General features: G+C 31.9%; 1 protein-coding gene across 1 annotated transcript; it reads left to right on the top strand.

Annotated features, from left to right (window-relative positions):
• The first annotated feature begins 355 nt into the window (after positions 1 to 355).
• LOC134717894 (uncharacterized) lies at positions 356 to 7,733 on the top strand. The gene is made up of 7 exons (XM_063580392.1): positions 356 to 707; positions 1,538 to 1,576; positions 2,598 to 2,680; positions 4,817 to 4,888; positions 5,836 to 5,968; positions 7,224 to 7,360; positions 7,728 to 7,733. Exons 1-7 carry the CDS (start codon positions 698 to 700, stop codon positions 7,731 to 7,733), a joined length of 480 nt encoding a protein of 159 aa, XP_063436462.1. The 5' UTR covers positions 356 to 697.
• The last annotated feature ends 18,144 nt before the right edge of the window (positions 7,734 to 25,877 follow it).

Below are 25,877 nucleotides of genomic sequence, written 5' to 3'. Positions count from 1 at the left end.
AAAAAAAAGCCTGAATAAACAAAAAATAGTACAGAAGACATAAATAACCAGTTGGAGATATTTAAAGAAAAGGAAAAGGGTATGGTACAGAATAAGAGTGGCGAAAAAATACCAGCGGGATATTTTAACTCATGTCAAAAATAAATAACGCCATGGTTAAAAAAGAAAAAAAAAAGACAAACATTAATACACAAAACACAACATAGAAAACTACAGATTGAACGAAATGAAACCAACAAAAAAATGGTTATGATCTATTGTGCTCCGGGGGAGGGAGTATTCAGATCCCTCTTCACATGTATCAATCGTCGTGTTGCTCGTGTTATTAAAAAACTAGTTATAAGTCTTATTCGGTATGTCATATTTGTGAAAAGGTTTCGGATTGAAGTTACAACTCTAGGAACGTATTAATTATTATCTGCGAATAAAGCGATTTCTTACAAAACTTAGCTGTTCTCTATAAAAAAAAATGCATTAGTCCAAAGTGCATGGTTTAATAACGCGGTGATAGGGACAATTTATTTGATTTACATTTATATATTGTTTTTGATCTATATGTCATACGTTTCACTTAACGCACTTTATTTTATCAACTTTTCTTTATCAAGTTTTGTCTGATTTGTAGGGCATTGACACGTTGGTCGTGTTATATTCTCTGACAATATCGTCACTGTGTTAATACGTGGACTAACGTTCGATGATTTTTGGTAAGATATACACACTTAGCTTTCACGAAATGAGATCGATTAAAAAAAATCAACTTTAAAATCATCGTACATGCATGTATAATTTGAACAGTCCATTAATATTATAAGAGAGATAATACATTCAACCTTATGCATCATGAACAAACAGATCATAAGATTGATTAATGAAAAACATCGTTTTATGCGCAAATCGAATATACTATGTACATGATGCAAATCTTTATAAAAGCATTCCTGAACTCAATAGACAACTAACACACAGTACTGTCACAAGTGCAAACAGAATGTATGACAACACTATTCAAATCGGTCTTTCATTCAAGGCAAACTTAATTTGGCAACACATATTGCGTGGGTTCTTTTATAATAACTGATTGAGAAAAAGGTTGAATCTTGGTTAAACTATCTACATTAAAGTGGTATGTTCTTAATTGTTACTGACAGCTATACCATAGTTAAGTAGAACATGACACAAACAATTATGAAGCTTTCGATCAAATGACATTTGACACATAGGTATTTTACTCACATTATTGACCTAAAGCGTTTGAAGATCGTGATGTCAAAATAAATGTTAACCTTTAAGTCAGCTAATCGATTGGTAATAATTCCAAAATATAAACATAATGGTAGAAGTTGGTTATCGTATTGGATTTTTGTTCAACTATTCACAATAAAAATGTTGATCCTACAAAATCAGGAAAAATAACTTGACCACAAAATTCCAATAAATTAATATTAACATGATTAACGACAATTACAAAGTTTTTGATAAGATAAGAGACACAGCAAACGTTCATTTATTTGATCCTTAAATAATACTATTTCAGGTTATATACTTGTCGTATGTTTCCTAACTGATTTAAGTTGTGAGTATTTATAATCAAGAAACGATTAAAGGGAAGGGCTAGATTTTATTTTTATTTACAGATTTGAAAATGCTATCAACGATCACAACAATTCCTATCTTTATATATACATATATAATTAAAAGTGAATTGATACAGCAGGTACAATAAATGTAATCAATCAATATGCAACAAATCTAGAAATTGTTTAATGACAAGCTGTTTCTTTTTCCGGTTTTGATTTGTTTGACAGATTAGTACATGTAGAGTCGAGTCTTTATTTCAAATCGCATGATGGTGTAATTTTTTTTGCAGTCTAATGCATCACGGTATCCTTATGTTTGTTTGTTCTGCTGTATCGTGTCCTATGCCTCGTTTATATATATATATATTGTCTTAGAAGAATTTTGTGTGGATGTTGAGGCACACATTAAAAAAGACGGCTGTCCGGTCGTAATTTTCATTTTTCCCGTTCATAGCTCTCGTAATAACTTTAAATTTCTTGTTGATTTTGCAGTTAACAAGATAAACACAATTCTAGCGAGTCCTTTTTTCGACGTATAGTATAGTCAACGTATCTACATGGGTACTATTTGGAAACTTTTCATTATTCTGTTTAGTTTAAACATATTTATTTATAGTGGATTGGGAAACATGTTTTGCAACTTATATTAATCCCTCTCCACTTTGCGGGTGCGAGTGCTGCCTTGTAGCGGCATTAGTCTACTCTTTTTCGAAATATACAAGGGTGTCTTTAACGTGCAATAAATATGGCTCTCTCTTAACACGGGTCAACCATTTATCGTCCCCTTCCGACGGACTATCATCGTTTCCTCAAGACCATACTCGCAAATGGTGTCAAGGGAGAGCCGAAAATTGAGTTCCTGAAATGTTTATCCCAAACGGGAATCGAACCAGGAACCTTTGTGTTAGTAGTACGATGCACTAACCACTACACCACGGCTCTCTTATTCTGTTGTCGTGTTATGCACAACAGATGTATATATAGTTTTGATGGATTTGATAAAACATGTTTTTTTAGATGGGAACATAGAATGTCTATATTGCAGCAGTGTAGAGAATGCTACGGAGTGTCAACAGTTTATGACATGCGAGAGTGATGAGGTAACTATATAAAATGATATGTGAGCAATTGGTTAATGTATTACTATTTACCGGTTTTTTTTTAACATGGCCAACAGGACGGGTGTCACATGTTATGCAAGATCTACTTAGCCTTCTGAAGCACCTGAGATCACCCCAAATGTTTAGTTTTCTATGTTGTGTCTTTTGTACTATTATTTGTCAGGTTTTTTTTTAGCTATGGCTTTGTCAGTTTATTTTCGATCTATGAAAGTCTCCCGGGTATCTTTCGCCCCTCTTTCAAACATTGTAAAAAAAACAAAGTATACAATTCGCTCAGTTAGACTGAGCGTGTCATTAGATATATAGTTTAGATAGATATTCATTGATCCCGTCAGTATGATATTTGTCTATAATATGTCATTATGATATATTTCTATTATGAATTACTTTATACGTTGAACCACAAACGTCAAAATCAATCAATGGCGTAGTGGAATTGACAATTTTTGGATTCTCATAAATTATATGTATAACTTTTGAACTAGTTTGAATCTCGGTCTATTTCTGTAATTTATTCTTACATACTTAGGATTTTTTAACTCTGTATGCGTACATTGCCTATGAAAAAATTTTAAAATTGTTTGTATGCACATTGAACATCAAATTTATGTGACGTATATAATTTTTCTAACGTCAGACACTCAAATCAATCCATGTGTTCTTAGACAGTAGGTGTTATTGTGTCCTGTTAAATTGTTCCCTTTAAAAAGTTTTGGATTCTCATATATTCTATGTATAATTTTTGGACTATTTTGAATCTCGGTCTATTTCTGTAATTTATTCTTACATACTTTTGATTTTTTAACCCTGTATGCGTACATTGCCTATGTAAATTTTAAAATTGTTTGTATGCACATTGAACGACAAATTTATGTGACGTATATAATTTTTCTGACGTCGGACACTCAAGTAGATCCATGTGTTCGTGGATAGGTTTTTTGGTGTCCTGTTAAATTGTTCCTTTTAAAAGTTTTTGGATTCTCATAAATTCTATGTATAACTTTTGGACTAGTTTGATTTCTGTAATTTATTCTTACATACTTTTGATTTTTTAACCCTGTCTGCGCTCATTGCCTATGTAAAATTTAAAATTGTTTATAATCCAGGTACTTTGGATAACTATTGTATGCACATTGAACGACAAATTTATGTGACGTATATAATTTTTCTGACGTCAGACACTCAAATCAATCCATGTGTTCGTAGATAGTAGATGTTGTTGTGTCCTGTTAAATTGTTATACGATGATGACTGATGTTCCCATATTTTGACTATTTTATTGATTGTGACTGTTTATTTAACGCATCATGTAAATGTAACGGAATTTGATGAGACTGTTTTAAAGTGAGAGGGTTAGCGCTATAGAACCAGGTTTAATCCACCATTTTCTACATTTGAAAATGCCTGTACCAAGTCAGGAATATGACAGTTCTTGTCCATTCGTTTTTGATGCGTTTTGTTTTTTGATTTTGCCATGTGATTATGGACTTTCCAAATTGATTTTCCTCTGAGTTCAGTATTTTTGTGATTTTACTTTTTAGTATGGTTCAATATCACATGTTTTATACATATTTTGTACGCGAACAAATCAAAATAACGAATATGTATAATGTAGGATCCCAAACGAGGTTGACCATGACCAAGTACGGGAAATTTAGACTGACACTTTTTAAAATATCTTAGAAATGGTGGAATATGAAAGAAGCTGGAATCTACAAATCCCACGTATAGTTGATGCAAAGTTTTAATAATTCACATATTTTTTAATGTAACAAAATAGACAATAACCACACCAAACAATAATATATATTATACTGTTAACATAGAGACAAAAAGCATAAACAATTCATAACGTAACTGAAGACAATGATCAATTTTGTTGGAATCTTGGGTCCCTAATGCTCTTAAAACTATTTTGATCTAACCGTCACTGGTGAGTCATATGTAGACGAAACGCCCGTCTGATATTTATATTTTATTATCTACACCACGGAAATATTATATCTACATAATTGACATCGTTGTAAATGCTATGAGCGTAAGATGAGTCAAGAGTGTTGATTTCCTTCGGAATGGCTATTGAATATCAATCTTTTTTATATTTTTATGTTTTAGATTTGTTACCAACACAAATATGTGAACGGAGCAGGATCAGTCTTGTATGATTATGGATGTTCATCTCAGCCTGTAAGTCTTGACTATGAAGGAATAATCTTGTTTAAATCGAAAATCCGTATGTCGAGTGAGAATAGACTCCATAGAATGCAGATGTTTAACACATTATAATTGGACCAAAGTACCATACCAACCTCATCTGTTACTACCTTCTCTCGTTAGGGAACTTTCAATAGATATAAAATGTTTAAACAAATCTTCTTTTTATATTCTTCAGATTTCGTACTATGCCATAATTTTTATTGTGATCAGGTACAAAAAAGTGTAACTCAATTTGCGTCAATTGTTTGTCTTGTCCAGCACCATGTGGTATTGTTACGACATTTCCATTGGCTCTTCGTAAATAAGCAGCGGGACATACCCGAAAAAACATTTTTGTAAATTATATTACATTTGAGGGCATCCACTGACTAATGTTAAATGTCTCATGACGCCGGAACAGGACATGTGTCGTCACACTGGTATATGCAAAATATTAGATCACAATTCGCGGTATGTTTTCATTTAACACTCTGTGAATGTTCACTATTGGAAAAACGTGTTTAACAACAGTTAAGAATCTAACAAATCATGGTGTAAATGTTGATATCAAATCTCGTTATTTAGTTATCATATTCAAATGGTATAACTAAAGTTAATATTGAGATATATCAGATTATCTCTCCTTGTGAATCATTTAAAAAATCATAGATGTTTAGACTCTATGGTATCGTCGGAGTAACTTCAGAAAAAACCCAAATCAAAAACCAAATGTTGAGGAAGAACTTTACTGGTACACAATTTTCGCTGTTTAATACTTTTGTACAAGTTATTTTAAACTTCCTTTTTAAATTAGTACAATAGCGTGTTCAACCAGGAATTGAAAACAATTGATTCATATGCATTTAAAGTCTGTTTGTTCTTCTTTGTAACGAAGAATAGAATGAAAATCGATGTTTAAAAAATTGGAATTATTTCAGACGTGTAGACGCATAAATACAGCTCCTATCATAGGAAGACGGGACGAAGGCCACCATATAAAGTGTACAAGTTGTTGTAGTCACGGTGCATTATGCAATCGTTATTTAATGTGCGACAAAACGACAAACAACGGTAAGTGAAGAGCAATGTTTCGAATAATTGTGCAGGTATACATGTCATTTTGATTTGATGTTCTTTAATTCTGTAAAAAAGACAAGAGAAGAATGTCGGTGTTCAAAAGTCATAAATCGACTGAGAGAAAGCAAAATGAAGTTACAAACTAAAACCGAGGGAAATATATATATATATATATAGTTATAAGTACGTCTGAGTCAGTGACAACCCTACAACAGATGTATCCATCGGATCGCCATCAATCATGGTGATACATGGATGTGTACAAAATATATATACAACTCGTCTAAACACCAACATAACAATGTTAGATCTATAAATTTGCTTTCGCTAATTTTTGTTTTTTCCCTCGCCGGGATTCGAACCCATGCTACTGTGATATCGTGACACCAAATCGCCTGCACTGCAGCCGTCCCGCTAGACCACACGACCACCTGGGCTCTAGCAAATTTACAGATCTAACATTGTTGGGTTGATGTTTAGACGAGTAGTATTTATATATTTATATATAATAGTAAAGCAAAGGAACACTGAAGTGCAAGCAAAACGACAAAATACTTAGACGCAAACTATTTGTAAAATGGAGGAAGACATTGCGTCCTCGTTTAGTTGTTATTCTTCTAAAATCGTTATGGTGTTTATGGGAAGGTGCAAGATAATTTCTGTTTTAAAATAGGAAATAAACTCATAATGGATATTTGGCTTAAAAATGTGTACACCGGACACGAGATTCGTTTATAAACGAATCAACATTAACGCTCAAAATTATTTTCGTATTTGCTTAAAACTTTTCAGTTTTTTTTCTGCTTCTCAGTACAACAATAAAGAATAAAAACAAAATCCATCTGAACATATCATATTTATCATAGTCTATCATATTGAACAATTCCTAATTATGTTCACCCGCTAAGCTTCCAAAAATTGAAAGCAGTTTTTTTTAGAAAAATTCAGTTGATATTTAGTTTAAGCGCATGGATTCAAGAGATAGAAAGAATGTTATACGATGACACCTCCCAGATGAGTTTGACTTAAATAATTAAGGCAACAATATTTTTTGTTCACGACCTCTCCCACTAGCTTTGAAGTTGATGGGAGTAAATATAAGTAACGTGTGATTAGAAAGTTAATGTTGTGTATTTCAGTTTTTAAAACCTACATTGATATCTATAAAAACCATGCGATTTATCACATAATTTATGTAATACAATGGCACATTATATTTTAATGATATTGATTTCCTTTAACCTTTTAGGGAGTGTTTTACCAAGAGAATGCTCGGAAATAAAGGGAGATAATCTAACAAGTGGTGTATATAATATTTACCCTAATGCGACAGCAGCTGCTGTACAGGTTTATTGTGACATGGAAACAAAAAACGGATCTTGGACGGTCAGTGATTGTATTTTATATAAGAAGAAAAATAGGCAGTACGCCTTATATAATGTGAGAAAAAAAAAAATTTTCTCATTTACTATAATAGTTTGATAGGATTCTCAGAGTCAACACCATATGTTGTACACTACATTTTAGATGCTCAATTGGCACGTTTGTTCAGGAAAAAGTGGAAAAAAATGCTCCACAGCTCATTTTCATATTTTTCCAAAATATAGAGAAATAAAGAACCAAATCATTCAATACATTTTGTTTGTAAACGGTAGCGTACTATAAACCGTTGATTTATGTATGATGTATCAAGTTATTAACATGTTGCTCATACATGTATTTGATTGTATAAATATTTTTTTTACCATTTTAGGTTTAATATGTTAATTGTAAAATACATAGTTTTTCCCAAATAATACGCTTACACTTAAGTTGAAACATATTATTATGATAGCGTGGTATAATTTAAATATTGAAGTGTGATTCTTCTGTAAAAAAACACATTTATTTTTCTTCGAATTTTGAGGAAAATTCTCAAAAAGAAGGGCAAAGAAAACTGCTCTTTTGAGAGGATTTATGACTTTTCTCAATAACTGTGCAGTTAGTTTTTGAAGAATAGTATTAAACTGATAGTTCTAACTTTTACTCTAGTTGCAAATGTAATTTTTATAGTAGAAGCGCACTCACAAACTTGAAATATGCTAAAATCCGAAGTCATTTCTTAGAGATATTATGAGAAAAGAGACAAAAAAACACATAAATATTCTAAATTTTTTTTAAAAGTTGAAATAGATGTAACAAAACATGGTTTCGTAAGTGTTGCGGTATGGTTAAGTTGAAAACACTTTTGCTTAAATAAAGGAACATGTATATTTCAATGAAAAAATGGCATTGTAAAGAGTGGATTCCTCCTAGATTTGCGTAAAAATCATGCATTTGGCAACCAAAAATTATCATCTGAACACATAATTCAAAAAGGAAAACAAACTGGGTGAGAATCTTTATATTATTATTTCTTCCTAAGTAGTAGACTTAAGTACTAAAATTTCAATAAATTCAATATAATGCCAGTGGCGCAGGGGTACGATGATCTATCCCAAGGCGCTATGATTGAGGGTTCGAATCTCACTGCCGGACTTGGAAAAATAATTTCCTATATTAAATGTAACTTAACTTAACTTTACTTTCAATCTCAAAAAGGAAAACCAACGAAATTTTTTTCAAAGAATGTGTGTGCCAAATTGCACCCCCCTTTTTACCCCCTTGGCTGCATCGGGCTTGGTCAAGGGTGTCCCAGATCAAGCTAGCATTGTTAATTCAATGAATTTTCAATTGTAAAATCCAAGTTTAAGTTGCTGATTGATTGAAAACGAATTAAACCAATAATTAGGGTCCAAGTTTGAAATCGGACAAAAATGGTGTCTAAAATCAGTTATTTTGAATGTAACGGACATCTATATTTCAAGACCTATAGCACATTATGCGTCTATTTATTCCACTATGATAACTTTTATGGCTTCAACAGACACGAGGCATTGTGTTTCCACCAAAACCTGACCCTATTAGCCCACCAATATGTCTCTGCATGACTTTTTGTCCAAGGATTTCGTATTTTTTCACTTTTTCGCCAACAGTCACGTGACTTTTGGAAATAAACCAAGTGACCAAGAAATGACGAATTATCTCCAAACTTAATTTTCTGAAATATTTTAATAATTATCCTTCATTTGAGCCCAACATGACATGTGTATGACCATTGATGCGAATGCAGTATTCATTAAAACTTCGATAGTGTCTTTTCGATAAGTAAAGGCCTAAAATGCCTGAATGGGAAGAAGTTAAACATCATAAGAAACATCAGTTTGGAGAACCTTTCTTTTCTTCGAGGAATGTTGCCTCAGGAAAATTAAAACTTTTTTTTAAGATTGTCGATTCGCCAGTGTTAACCCAAATAATCAATTTTTCACCGATTAATCAAATGCACAGATCAATTAGCAACATGTTTTTTTGTTTTTTTTTATTAATACGATTTGATTATACAAATAGTTTATTTACACATCTTCTAAAGTAATATTAAGTTATAGCATATAACAGTTGTAATCGTTATTCAGATAGGTTTTCGTACTAATACGAAAATTGTATTTATTGTTGATCAGGTTTATAGTGATTAACATTTTAAATTTCACGTAAACACCATGATTAATGGATACACTACTGAATTTTCTCCAAATACCATAAATATTTCATCCAAAATGAAACCATTCGGCAAATAAAATACATTTTCAAACATATGTTATGCGTGTTTAAATGCTGTCAGTTTATAAAAGAAAAATAATTGAAATAACATTAAAAATTAAGGGTACTACGTCGCGTGGAAAACAAACAGATGATAAACGAAGTAGTTGTTATGCTTTATTCATAGGATATATATCCAAACACTACCTTAGTTAACGGATTTTGAATGCTGTCATTTCCTTGTTTCAGTTGACTTGTGATGATTGCTTTTTATGGTTTTCGGAATATTGCTTCCTGTTAGAATATCATTATTTTGATAACGATTATTAAAAAGTTCAAACATCTGACATGAATATGCCGAAATATATCATATCTATTTAGTATTTGATAACAGATATTCTTGAAGTGACCAAAGGACAATATAAGATCAAATATATCAGGAAATTATTTGTAAATTATCATAAGTGCAATATGATTGTGAATATTTAAGACAATATTAAGCAGTTACTGAAGGTTATGGTCTATAAAAACTACATCCTGACAAACGTCAATCAAAGCATATCTTATGTAAAGTATTTTATTGTCAAACAAGCATGGATACATAACTGTTAGACATAAGTCCAATTTCTTTATTTTTCTCAAAGCTTAGCTGGTACGTCATATATCGGTAGATTTGTCATTATAAAAACTTCAATTAAATATTTTGTTTACTTATTATTTGATTGACACTTTGCTTCCATTTTACTCTAATCTTTTCGTCATATGCTCATCCTATAACGATTAGAATCATTCAATTTTGGAAAGCACTGTAGGCAGACGTTTTATTTGTTCAGGTGTGGACGACAGTAGACTGACTGTAAATCATCTGCAAACTATGTAACTTTTTTTTCAACCCGAACCAAAAAATCACAAAAACTGTGGTAACCTGTCATTTCAAAGGATATTTAAGGAGGATGGGACAGGCGTCCTATGTCACTACTTATATAGGGCTATATCTATAGTGTCTGCAGACTTTTGAGTTTGGTGACCATGGCAGGGTTTGTTTCCTCTTGTTATTGGAATGCTAGCAAGTTGGAGTCCTTGGTATTTCTTTGTTCCATTTACTGGATCCGAATCTGAGTATTTTCGTTTAATCGTTATTTGGTTCAACAAAATATGTTTAGAATACAATTTATATTGACTGAATAGGTTAAACAAATCCTTCTAAAATGACAAAAGAAGAAGACAATTGGGAATTTAAAATTCAAGCGTATGAATAAAAACTCAGACAGGGAAATAAGGAAAGCTATCAATAATAATGAGATTTCTATCGGTAAAGACAAATCTTAAATTCTTGAAACAATGTACAAAAATAATCATGTACGAGTTTATGAAAGAAAGGGAAATTAAATCCGTTTGCGGTGCATTAGAACATTCCACTTGCTAATTGATCCACTATTTTGTATCACTTCCAGTCAATTGACACTAACATTCCAACGAGTACACATCAGAAGGGAAATATACAAATAATCAATACTGATACATTTGTACAATATTAACATCACTTATAACAATCAATATACTAGTAAACAATGGATCAAAGGTACCAGGATTATAATTTAGTACGCCAGACGCGCGTTTCGTCTTCATAAGACGTATCAGTGACGCTCATATCAAAATATTTATAAAGCCAAACAAGTACAAATTTGAAGAGCATTGAAGATCCAAATTCCAAAAAGTTGTGCCAAATACCGCTAAGGTAATCTATGCCTGGGACAAGAAAATCCGTATTTTTTCGAAAAAAAATCTATCACTATTTAAAAGGCACTAATTCGAAATTTTGATTTTCAATATCAGTATTATCTAAAACATATAAAAGAACCAAGTTATGTCCAATAAACTTTTATCTAAATAACTTGTCCGCATTTGGCATTCTCGCAGTCACGAGTTATATAAATGATAACGATAACACTAGACGCGTTGCATTCGATACGACACAGTTAGGCTGTACAGAAGGAACAATATTTCATGCCAAGCTGGTAAGAACTAAATTTCAAAAAATGTTAAAAATCATTCAATACACAAAATTGAAGGCATTGCTACTTAAGTAGCTATATCAAATTTGTTTAGCGCAAAACTTTTGAATTTTCTCAATGAGAAGAGCATCTTTATAATAAAATAATGCATCAATATTAATAACAGACTTATTATCATTCAAAGAACATCAAAATTATAGTTTGGATTTTATCTCATTTAAATCATGTAAAACGCTCAAAAGAAATATGTGAGGCATTATTAAGTCATCCCATGCAATCGATGTAAGTGTATTTATATACTGACAAAATCTTTGTGATCAGTGTAACTGTTTTATTGTATTGAATATTTTGAACATTCAAGAATGTATTATCGGTGGCATACTATTGGTTATCTGCTCCGTTCCTTTAGCGGGGACATATTATTTTTAATAAAATGATAACTACTGCTCCAAAAGAGATATAACAAACTGTGTTCACTTATGGATTTAATACTTACTGATCATTAGGGCCCCGACTAAAAGTCGGGTCGCCCTATAGTGATCAGTTTGTCCGTCCGTCCGTCCGTAACACTTTAACTTGAGTCCGCTCCATATCTAGAAAACCATTATGATTTCATACTTTATACTTTACATGTTTATAAACCACCACCAGAGGGTGTGTCATGATGTATGTACAACTTTCTAGGTCAAAGGTCAAGGTAAAAAAACTTTGGTTTCAGTTGACAACCCTGTGTCCTGTGGTGATGATCGTGTCCGCTCTATATCTTGAGAACCCTTATGATTTCAAAGTTTATACTTGACATCCATTTCAACCAACACCAGAGGGTGTGTCATGATGTATGTACAACTTCCTAGGTCAAAGGTCAAGGTCAAAAACTGGTTTCAGTTGACAACCCCGTGTCCTGTGATGAGGATTGTGTCCGCTACATATCTAGATAACCGTTATGATTTTATACTTAATACTTAACATGTTTATTAACCAACACCAGAGGGTGTGTCATGATGTATGTACAACTGCTTAGGTCAAAGGTCAAGGTAAAAAACTTTGGTTTCAGTTGACAATTCTGTGTCCTGTGGTGAAGATCGTGTCCGCTTCATATCTGGATAACCTTTATGATTTCAAAGTTTATACTTGACATCCATTTTAACCACCATCAGAGGGGGTGTCATGATGTATGTACAACTTCCTAGGTCAAAGGTCAAGGTAAAAAAAACTTTGGTTTTAGTTGACAACCCTGTGTCCTGAGTTGAAGATTGTGTCCGCTCTATATCTTGGGAACCGTAATGATTTCAAATATTATACTTGACATCCATTTTAACCAACACCAGAGGGTGTGTCATGATGTATGTACAACTGCCTAGGTCAAAGGTCTGTCTGTCTGTTGGTCTGTCCATCGCTTACAATTTTGATTCACACTATATTTATTTACCCAACGTAATTGACAGCGGGGCCAACAGAGATGGCTTCCATCTCAATGATATCTAGTTAGATTTGTATTCATAAGATATTCATCTGCATAAAGAATATTTTTATTAGTGTATCATAGTTTACAATTTAAAAGCTAATACACGAACAAAACAACGCACATTCATAAACGCCAACAATGCATTTGTATTATCCTAAGGACAAAACTTGATAAACATATCTTCAGCTTATGATGCTCCTCGATTTTGTTTTATGTTACGTCTATTTCTGTGACTAAAACATATTATGAATTTAATCGGCATTTTTTTTTTTTTTGATTGGGTTATTGTCTTTTTGACAAATGCCTTGTTTCCTTTCAAGATTTTATATAACAGTATTCGAATAAAAAAAATTCAAGTAATAAATCGTGTATCCCCTATCCAACAGAAACACAAGTCAACACAAAATAAATGTTGATTTTTTTTTCAATTCAATAACACTGCAATAAATTGTAACTTTAAAAAAAAAGGTCTTACTTTAAGTAGAGAGAGGTGTTTGAAAATATCTACTCTGTTGGTAGGAAACAAATTATGGTATGGATACTTCCGTGCAATATATATTGTGGTACTATGAATTCTAAAAAAATACATTTTGTTACTTGTAGTAGCCGTGATCGTTTTTTTTGTGCCTCTGCTTCAAAACCGCCACCCCGTGTCAAGCATTGCACACACCTCGCATGTGGCTTTTTTCACGGGGGTTATATAAATAAAAAAAATGTCTTTCGAAGTGAAATAAACTTTTTCAATTTTATAAAGATATGTATCATCTCGGGAGTAAACTGACTTTTGCAAAAACTGTCCAAGTATATTAAGTTATAGGTTGCACGTCTCGAAAAGGGTTTAAACTATTTAAATGAACAGTTTTTTAAGTGTGAAAAGAAGCAATTTTGATAACAAGAAGGGTAAATTTAATATTCAATATAATAGAATTGTGTTTTGAAACGAAATGACACTTGCCTAAATTGAATAAAAACGGTATGTGTTTTACAATTGATCATGTAATTAATGCAAAGTGTGCTACTGTTCGTGATTACAAAATTGAAGCGAATCTTGACTAAGGGAGGGGGGCTACGATCGAATTGATCCTTAGAATGAACACTTTTCGATATATACATTGCTAAGTTAACAGATAAATAGCTAATATGCCCTAAACAATTATGTTATTCCCGTATGTATCAAATTCGCATATAACAGTTTGAATTATGAGCAAGAACGTCGGAAAACATAGATCAATTAAAATCATAAGAAGGAAAACACAATTTCAAAAATCGGAATACACTGACCTACTACAGAAAACATGTTATCAAATTTCTTATGCATAACTCATATTATGACAAATCCTTTTTGTGGTACCGTTTGAAGGTTATGACAAATTTTTCCAACAATACAAATACGCAAGTTAATAACGACATCAATGAAGGTGTAACCCTCGAAGTAAATGATAGTTTTTGTAAAATATATTGCAGGCTAAGTTCCAATTTGATATATTTGACGTCAGTTTTAAATCATACAAAACATGATACATATGGAATAATAAGAGCCTATAACATACTTTAAATTACTGTAAACCAACTAATTTTCGCGGAAACTTTATTTCGCGTTTTACCCTTTCTTGACCACTACGCGGCTATTTAATTTCGCGATTTTCTTATTTCCTTGATGAAGTTTAATATTGAAGGATCCAAGGTTTACATATTCGCGACGATTTATATTCGTGTTACTTTTTTACTCGCGAAAGTCTCGAAAATAAATCGCTCGCGAAAATAAGTTGTTTTACAGTATATTTAGAAACATACGCAATCACTTACATCTTTTCCATTTCGTTCACAATATCTAAGTGAGGACGACACACAAGGTAAGAGCTTAAGCTTAAATGTGTCGTGTTTCCATAGAGGAGTTTTATATATTATTGTTAAATGAATTATTCAGTTTCAAATCATCACTATTATTGTTAAAAGTAAATATCGTTATAATCTCTTTCATGGATAAACCTAAAATGAATTTTTTTTTAAAATGTTAAAAATTATTAGAACAGCATCTGTCAGTTAGACAAATGTATTTTAGAATGTTTACAGAATCAAATATGTTCTGAAATTGTAAGACACAAAACATATAAATACCATTTTATTCCCTTCTTTTGGGTACATTCTCATAATTTTTGAATTCTACAAGATTTCCCATAACAGACGCCTAGAGGATATGACCCTTCTTTTAAATTTCAATATTGGAATTTATTTATTTTTCTTTTAATTGAAGAATAATTAAAAACAAATCATTTGTTATTATTAATCTATAACTTTGATATTTGTAAAATATTGGTCCCAAAAATGTATTATAATAGGAACCCTACATGCAAGTTAATGACGGCATCAATATAGGTGTGACCCTCGAATTACAGTAGAAATATTGGACATGCTTTCGTGCGATTACTTTATTTATATCTTATATTTGCTAATCAATTGATTTTGTACAATAGACATGATAGATTGGTGACTAAGTTTTTAGAAGTGACACGGTTTTACATCTTAAACATAAAACATAGGTAAGGAGTATACATTACATAGGTATAATTGTATTTAGAAAACTATTTTAAGAAACCCATGCAATCAGTCTCATATTTTCTATCAAGCTTTAAGTAATCACGTAACTCAAGGTCATACTTTTCACTTTAATTACAACGTATTTTCATAGAAAAAAAGGTTAATCAAAATATATATCGATGAACGCTCTTTTTGGTGAAATTAACATAACTTTAATATTCAATGAATATTTCTTTTTTTTATATGGCGAATTATATTCTTATAAACTACAACCGGTTTGATACACAGACGTACAATAACTTATTCTTGAACATTGATTTCTAATCTAAGGAGAAGGACTTAAAATATAGTGTTTTCAATTATTCCTTTAATAACAAATGTTTCTTACTATGAAATATAATCAAAGAACTTTTATTTTTAATTTGAAAACAGAAATTAACAAAAGTAAATAAATATCATTATTTCATTTAATGCTTTCTTCGTAAAAGTACATTTAGCAAGTGATAAGATGATTTACTCCTTTTTAATTCATGATTTTTAGAAAAGGTAGTTTATATTTAATATGTGAAAGTTGATACGTGAAGGTTACATACGTTTCTTTTGACTTGACATAAAGTTTATACCGTTCAGCTTGTGCTTAATCTTCGTGGTTTAATCTTAATAAAAAGATTTAAGGCCAAATGAGGACCACATAGTTAACATAATTGGATTTAACAGATGTCTGATTGGGTAAAATACAAATGATATACGTCTACAAAATATACAACTTTAGATGGACTTTTGAAAAATCAAACACAGTGCTAAAAAAGAAAAAAAAGGAAACGATGTAATGTGGTTTGCTTATTAAATGCCGTGCGGTGACATATAGTTGTTGGATTCAATATCAGTTGGTCTCTTTTGGGGATTTGTCTATTGGCAATCATATCACATTTTTTAAAGCATAGGTAATCAGTACTGTTTGTACCTCTTTTTGAAAAATTAAAAAGGTGGGATTACAAATTTATTACGATATCTCGAGATGTATTTTTTTACATAAAATGTTGGCAGGTTTGAAGTTTTAACATGGTGAGTTGCCTATTTTATATTGATCTCGATAAAAAAGGCCTGATAAAACTCAGTTTCCTTAAATGATGGAGGATATCCCAATAAATTGTCAAAACCGAGAGAAGACTTGACCATCTCATTAAACAGATTTTTTTTCGATAAAAATGGGAATCGTAGATACAATTTTCTTGTTTTGGGTTACAATAATTCATATTTTGAGAAGACCCACACTGTATATTCCAGAAAATATACTGAAGATGATATTATCAAAATGCTGGACTTTTTTATCGACAATATATTTGTTGAGTTTTCGGGTTTCATATTTCTACAGACAGTCGGTTTTCGAATGAGAACTTATCGTGTTTTTGTACTCGTATTAAGCAGAATTCATTCAAAAAGACCTTCTAAAAAAACAAACCAAAACTTGAAATTAAGGATACAACTGATACTAGAAGGACTGATTCATACCTTGATCTTAATATTGACAGCTATGGACGACTTCACACGAAAATCTATGATGAATGGTACGATTTCAACTTCCCAATTATCAATTTCACATTTCTCAGCATTAACATACCCTCTGCCCCTTCGTATGGTGTTTATATATCTCAATTGATACGTTATTTTCATGTATGTTCACCCTATACCGACTTCATGTACAGGAGTGTGCTCATAACGCAGACACAGCTCCCACAAATTTATGAGGAGGACCGATTAAAAATGACATTCCGTAAATTTTACGGACACCACCACGAATTGGTTGATCACTACGATGTATCTTTGTCCAAACTATAACTATGGAAATTTTTTTCACGTTTTAGATTGTGGTTTTATATTACGTTGTCCTATCTTTTCATTACCGAACGTGACTTATTCCCGAGTGTGACTGTTTTGCTGAGTGTGAATACGCATTGATATAAGACTTGTCACGGTACTTTTCCATCCCAAATTCATGTATTTAGTTTTCATGTTATATTTGTTTTCGTCATCAAATTTTGTCAAATGTCTTATCGTTTGCAGTTAATAATCCTTATTTTTATTGTTGAATTCGTGTGTTATGGTAAAGATAATGAAGCATCCAGTTCATTTATTAGAGTTTAGTTTGAATCATCGAAATGTACACGATATATTTGGTATACAGTTTGATTCAGAAGAAATACCGACATAGCTAGATAATACAATTAATTCTTTCTTAATTTTGGGAAATTTAAATGTGACATCACTTTGTGCGTTGCACTGGCTGTGGCTAACACGGCTGTGAATTTTTGTAATGTATCCCTTTTTATTATGTAGCTAGTCACCGCTTCAGTTTGATCAGTATATTTAAATAATAAGGATGTTCTTGTCCTACGCGGATACCCCTGGTCGCCACTTTTGGGATCTTTTGGTCCTCAATGCTCTTCAGCTATGGACTTGTTTTGGCTTTCAAATTGTTTTCATCTAAGCGGCACTGGTTGGTCTTGTCTTGACGAAACGCACGTCTGAAGTATTAAATTTGTATCCTGATACCTGTTGTCGGCTATTATTCGTGTGTTTCTGTGTCCTATATTTTGTCCCATCTATTTGTATTGTAGTCATGTCATGTAAATTTGTCATTTAAATGTTATAATTGCCATAAAAGCGGGAGGTTTGGCATGTCATAAAACCAGGTTCAACCCATCATTATTTTCTTTAAATGCCCTGTACTAAGTCAGGAAAATGGCAATTGTTATAATATAGTTCGTTCCTTAGTTGCTACATTTTAATGTTATGTTTTTGTTGTGTCGTAGGTCTCTTATATTTGATGCATTTCCCTCAGTTTTAGTGTGTAACCTGGATTTGTTTTCTGTATTGATTTATGAATTTTGAACAGCGGTATACTATTGTTGCCTTTATCAAATTACAAATACAAGCGAAAGTGTATGACTTTAAAGACATATGATCAGGCATATTGGAGTAATTGCGTGATGACTTAAATCTGACTGTCAAGTGCGATAATCAAAAAAAAAAATTCCAAAACGATAATTTTGTATTCTTTTTAATATCCGTATTGGAACCTGCAATTTGTTGAAGAATAGAGATATGGTTGAGTTAATACAAAGAACAGATATTATAATGATTGATATTAAATCACTAACATCAATCCCATATATTGCCGTTCTTATTTTGATATTTCATTTTCTCATATTTTCAATAGGTATCATATAATTCAACCTGACTGTTTTATCCATTGTTTTACGCATAAAGTTTTCAGGAATAGTATTTGTATAAAAGACTGGCGAATCAATTTTGAGTACGTAGCGCGGTTTTACACATCGTTTAAATTTACGGCGGAGTGTTATTTACGTTCACTTTTTTTTTTATGTAACACGCAAACACCACAAACTGTGAATAACATTTGTGTTAGCCAATATCAAGATTAGATCTTCAACTGTAATAATAGTAGTGTATGCTCTTTTTAGTGAAGGCTACATGAATCACATTTTTTTTTCACTCAAGTACTAAAACGGTAATTTGTTTTCTAGCAAGCTGATACAAAGTAATCAGATTATAATGACATTTTACAAAGTTTATACTTGAATGGAATTATTTTCTTTCAGATAGATCTTTTTTTCATGTAGAATCAACCCGCATATAGGTCACCGATGAATTAAACAAGATATTTAAGTTTGTATGCCAAACACTGGCACCAAATGGAGATTATTTGGAGCATTTTAAATGCTATAAACATTTTCGAAGTCATCTGGTGCCAAAACAAATTGTTTTTTTGTTGGTTGATTTTTGTACAATATGGTAAGGTAACAACTAATTAAAATAAGAAATAAAGTTTGTAATGTAAAAAAAAAAGATTATTTTTTTTTATATACAGACTAATGGATGTTGACCATACCATCAATGAAAATAAAATATTCTGAGGTAACATCGGAGAAGAAAATACCATTCGATGGAAAATAAACTATTAAACTGTGTGCGTCGCGTTTGCAATTTACTGTACAATTTAAAAAAAATAAATAATGATATATGCAGGACAGGCACCACCCTGTATTGAAGGTTTTATTAAACATAACGAATAAAAGAACTAACAATACAAACAATCCAGTAGCGAACCACTCCTTTCAACATAGAAAATCGATATACAAAAATATTTAAAAGGAACTAATTTGCACAGAAATTTAACGAATATTTAAAGAAGCCTACGAATTATGAAAATTAAAAGATGAAAAACCTCAAGAACATATCACACTCTTCGAATCCTTAAGTTAGGACAATAACCCCTCCCCCTTTCCCCCCAAAAAAATCCAATCTTCTTTCATTGTCTGGAACCTATTGGTACAATTTCATGCAGATACTTTCACGTATAATCAAGTTATTGTCCGTAACTACATGTCTGGGGATGTCGACACCGCCTTACACTCTCTTCAGTTTTCTATGTTGTATCATGTGTACTATTATTTGTCTGTTAGTCTTTTTCATTTTTAGCAATGACATTGTCACTTTATTTTCGATCTATGAGTTTGACTTTTCCATTGCTATCTTTTGCCTCGTCTTTTACATTGTACAGCTGCGGTTATTTTGAATAAAGATAAATGCAGCATCCATTTTAATATAAATTAATTCTAAGATAGAGAGAAAAAACGCCCTCTTTTTTAACCAATAAAGTCTAGGGATCATAGTTCCAATTATTATAAAGCCTTGTCTAGTTCTAAGCATTATACACATACATCTAAAATTCTAAACCTTGCGACATTTATATGTTTATTTATAAAAAAAAATATTTTGTTTACCAAAAAATGATTTAGAACCCTTTTCTCAGACATATAATCTTTACTTTTACTGCACATTAAGCAATTATTTCAATATACATGATTGGGGACTGGGTTTTAAGCTTACAAATACCTTGGTAGCTGTGACACCCTAGTTATGTCCTGATACTCTTGGCATTAACAATAATTGTAGTTATGTGCATTAAACCAGTGATGAATATGTGTACTGTAAATCAAATACTACTAGTCCAAATTGAAAAGAACACTGTCAGAAATAATGGTATGTTTGAACCTGTCGATGATGCAACTTTCTATTGATATGAAAGTTACAGTGAATTAGTATGATCAGGGATTTAACATAATCGCTGAAAATGTTAAGTCTTTTACAAAACGCCTGTCTGTTTTGATGATTACAAATATTAATAAACAGTCATATGAATCGTATTGTACCCCTGTTGCGGTTTAAGGCGGCATTTTTGATACTCTTGGCATTTTTGACTCGAAATCAATTTTATCAAAAGGTCATTGGTTTCCGATGATACATATATATATTTTCTGTGACTGTATCTTACATTAATTTGTAGGATCCTTTACTATGGATAATGTAGCTGATCTGTAACAATAACATCTTCATGCCTTATATATCATGTACTGTAGTACATCGCTAGATTAAAACTGACGTGGAAAGGTAACACATGCCCACCGAGAGCTCTTTTTTTTGAGAGCCCAGGTGGTCGTGTGGTCTAGCGGGACGGCTGCAGTGCAGGCGATTTGGTGTCACGATATCACAGTAGCATGTGTTCGAATCCCGGCGAGGGAAGAATCATAAATTTGCGAAAGCAAATTTACAGATCTAACATTGTTGGGTTGATGTTTAGACGAGTTGTATATACATTATGTACACAGCCATGTATCACCATCATTGATGGCGATCCGATGGATACATCTGTTGTAGGGTTGACTGAGACGTACTTATATATATATATATATATATAGTAGCGTATCACATTATATCCTAACAAATAAGTATTTTAAATTAAAATTAAAATTGCAAACATTAATGAACAGATCATGAAATTTCCTGTAAAATAAAGGCATTAAAGTTTACAATCTAGAAATTCGAATAAAGCAAAACAACGATTCAAAATCTTAAAAAATGAATTAATTTGGCTGCTGATTTACTATCTTTCATCAAATGGTTCACCCATAAAATATGAAACATTTTCGTGAAAAAGTCTGTACTTAGTTTTACAAAACTTCTTACTTGTTTCCCGATATCAAATTTCCGATGTTACTCTTTTTCACATAAATCTGACATTCTCCAAGAAAAGAAGAAGAGAAATATGGTCTTAAGAAAATTTATTTTCTTTTATCATCTGGATAAATCAGCAGCCAGATTAAGTTTTTTAAGATTTTGAATCCCTGTTTTGAAATCGTTAAGAATAGTAGTGTCATCGTATTCATGTCTCCTTGAAGCTGTGTTGTCATTTGAGGATAAAGATGCCAGTGAGTGTGTCATTGGAGAGATTAATCGATTTATTTTTGATTTGAATGGTGAAGAACTTTGATGCCAATGATGGAGTTTGACTGTTGGTGGCTTCGGCCAAATCTTGTATGGAAGTCTGCTCTTAGATTTTCATCCATTTTTGTGTGCATTGAACCATATGCGTGACTTGTTTCTGACCATGATTGTGACGGAAAAGGAAAAGAAATCATTTTCCAGCTTTAAAACAAAATATTTTGAGACATTTTATACTGTTTATGAAATCACAAGCACATGTCTTGTAAGACTTGTAAGACACAGCAACATGAAGTACCTTCAGTTTGTTATGTGTAAACTTTTTTTTAGATGTGTTTGAATTAAAATGTAGCCGATAAAGACCGATTGTTTTCGAATCTTTTCTTTTTTTTAACAAAAGTCTCTACCTCTTGAGATACAAAATCTAACATACCGAACTAAACTTTATATTTTGAAGAAAAACTAGTTTTTAAACTAAATAATTTTAAGTAAGAAGCTGATATTTGTTTAAATTCCATGATGGGAATTCAATTCTATATAAATGATACAGGGGAGTTGCTAAAGTATTTTATGCAGAAATTCGCATATGAAGCCTCAAAATCTGCAACACGGAAAAATAAGGAGTGGTGTTTGAGAAAACAGAGCACTGAAAACGACTGCTTAGGCTTCCAAGACATAAATGCTTCAGTTCCTTCCGTGCTGCCATTAAATGGTACAGTGGAGATCACTTCTTACCTCTCATTAGAACTGTCAGAATATCTGTCATAGAACTGTGCTAGCCTGTCCTAGAACAGTTCTACCTAGAACAGTTCTTCCCTAGAACTGTTCTAAGTAGAACTGTCAGAATCAGTTCTAGGTAGAACTGTCAAGATCAGTGCTAGGGTAGAACTGTCTTTATCAGTTCTAGATAGAACTGTCCAAATCAGTTCTAACCGTAGATCTGTCAGCAGAACTGACTAAATCAGTCAGGATTTCATAGAAATTGATCCAATATCCACCCATTTAGGTGCGAATCATATCTCTGGCCTAATTTCATAGAAATTGATCCAATATCCACCCATTTAGGTGCGAATCATATCTCTGGCCTTACATTGATACTGTGCTATGTACGCAATGTTTCGGGTTATTTCGGAAATGTTTTTATTCCAGGGAAACCTTCATCAGAGACCACCCCTATTGTTTTTGTTTTGATTTGTTAATTTTTGATTTCTAATTTATTTCTTTTTTATTACTATTTTACTTTAATTTATTTATTTTATTTTTTTTTTAATTCTAAACATTTTAAACCGTTTCTGAATTGTGTTTTTAATAATTCCACTTTTTGATTTGTTTTTTGTTTTTCTTAACTTTTTCAATCAATGTTGAATTAATTAATTAAGTGTTTCAGAGTACGAATTTGTCCTCGGAAGAATATCAGTTTACATGTGTTGTTTACATGATGGTCTTTAATTAGTTCCGCACAGTTAAATGTTTAGTAGGAACTGTGAGGTTTAGATAAATTATTTTATAGTTCGTTTAACTAATTCACCAATGTTTCTGTTTCTTTTGAAACCTATTGATAGGTTTTAATGGAACTTAGCACCTATTGTAGAATCCGTTTTAATAAGATGCCAGTATTTCCTGAATACTTTTTGAAGTTTTTCTGCTTGAGGATGATAATTTGTAATGAATGATACATTGTATTTATTTTCAACTTTGTTCTTTTTCTTTAATTTAATTTGTCTGTCTTGGAATTTGATTTTTGATAGAATTTGTTCTACCAATTTCCGTTTATATCCTCTTACTAACAGTTTTTCAATAAAGAGATTTTTTCTGGTTTGAAATTCACTTTCATTGTTGGTGTTTCTAAGTATAAGAATGCCTTCGCCTTTAATAAAAGATTTAAAGTTTGAGATGGGATGGTTTGAGTTTTTATGAAGATATTGGAATTTTTCAGTTTTCCTAGTAAAACATTTCAGGTCTAAAACACCAGTATTTTTGAAGCGTTCGCCCTTGAAGATTTCTAGGTCTAGAAATTTTATGGACTGTTTATTGCATTCGTAAGTGAACTTTAGCAGGTCATGTAGTTTATTTGCATTTTCAAGCATAAAGTCAATTTCAGACTCTTTTGCTTTCACCATTAGAAGTGCATCATCTCTCATTCTTTTATGAAAAATTATTTTTTCAGAGATTGGAGAGTTTTAAGGATTGAGTTTATGTGATTGTAAATAGCAATGTCACATATTTCAGGGGAAGCTGTTGCTCCCATTGATGCTCCAATGATTTGTCGATATGAATTTCCATGAAAGGTAAATTCATTATTGGAAAGGATGAGTTTTGTTATTTCACTCAAAAAATTGTTGGTAGGTTTTGTTACAGAATATTCAATTTTGTCATGTTCATCAAGCGCTTTTTGTAATGCTTCTGTGATTTCTTCAAATCTGAGATTGGTATATAGTGATGTTATATCATATGTAACAAGTAGTACATTATTATCAAATGTAGTTTTCAATATTTCTGATTAAGTCACCTGTATCAGATATGTATGTTTTTTGTGTGGAAGCAAGAAATAATCTAAGTATCTCCCTAACCTTTCAAGTGGTCCAAAACAGTATCAATGTAAGGCCAGAGATATGATTCGCACCTAAATGGGTGGATATTTGATCAATTTCTATGAAATTAAGGCCAGAGATATGATTCGCACCTAAATGGGTGGATATTGGATCAATTTCTATGAAATTATGTCTAGATATTGGATCAATTTCTATGAAACTTACATGTACTTTTTATTTTAAAATAAAGTATATGAATCAGTCATGTGAGTGTTGGATGATGCCGTAAAATAGTTTTGTTTAAAAAAAAAAACATTACAAACCTGAGACTACTATATAGTAGTCTCAGCACAAACTAACGGACTTAAAAAGTCACTTTAGTGACGGTTCATTATTATGGATACAGAGAGGAAATAACAGCGCGCTAAATTTTTAGATAAGGTATAAATACACCTTATCGCTATTTGTCTGCCATTACTGGATATCACACAGGTTCCCGTAAAAATTTGACGTCATGAAACAAAATATCTGACGCCACAATGGAAAAGTGATTGTTGTATGCTTTAAAAGTTCAAGAGGCCGGGTCAGCCAGGATTAGCAATAAGGTGTATTGTGTTCCAAAGTTGGTGTCATTTTTATCATACGATCCGTCCTGACATAGAAATATTATTGGTTAACAATGACTGAGGCCATATATATTTACATCATGGATAAGTGTTACTGTAAATAAGTTCAGTTTTGGTTGATGTGGTCAAATAATTTTGTTAAAACGACTCAGTCTGATACATGTATATCGAAATTTTGTTTTCACCATTCAATATTTTGAATAAAAAGAGGACTTGCAGAAAATTGTTGGTACTCTAAATTGATGTGGATTTTTTTTTGTAGCCAATGTGTTACAATATTGCTGTCATTTGAATTATACAATCGATCGTGATATGTAACTATAAGTGATTTATTATGCGGCTATATATATATATATATATATACGAGTCTAAATTGAAAACTACGTTCAAACCTATGACTGCGTTTGATAAAAACCGCAATTTTTATACGTGTGCATATATATATATATATATATATATAACTCGTCTAAACATCAACCCAACAATGTTAGATCTGTAAATTTGCTTTCGCAAATTTTTGGTTCTTCCCTCGCCGGGATTCGAACCCATGCTACTGTGATATCGTGACACCAAATCGCCTGCACTGCAGCCGTCCCGCTAGACCACACGACCACCTGGGCTCTCAAAAAAAGAGCTCTCGGTGGGCATGTGTTACCTTTCCACGTCAGTTTTAATCTAGCGGCGTACTATTAAGATTTACATTATAAAGTGTAAATATGGTCAGTTTTGGTTGATGCTGTCACATATGGTCAGTTTTGGTTGATGCTGTCAAATATGGTCAGTTTTCATGGTTTTGGTTGATGCGGA

This window comes from Mytilus trossulus, chromosome 5 (assembly GCF_036588685.1).
Source record: "Mytilus trossulus isolate FHL-02 chromosome 5, PNRI_Mtr1.1.1.hap1, whole genome shotgun sequence".
NCBI classification, from domain to species: Eukaryota; Metazoa; Mollusca; class Bivalvia; order Mytilida; family Mytilidae; genus Mytilus; species Mytilus trossulus.
This window is presented reverse-complemented; position numbering and strand designations above follow the sequence as displayed.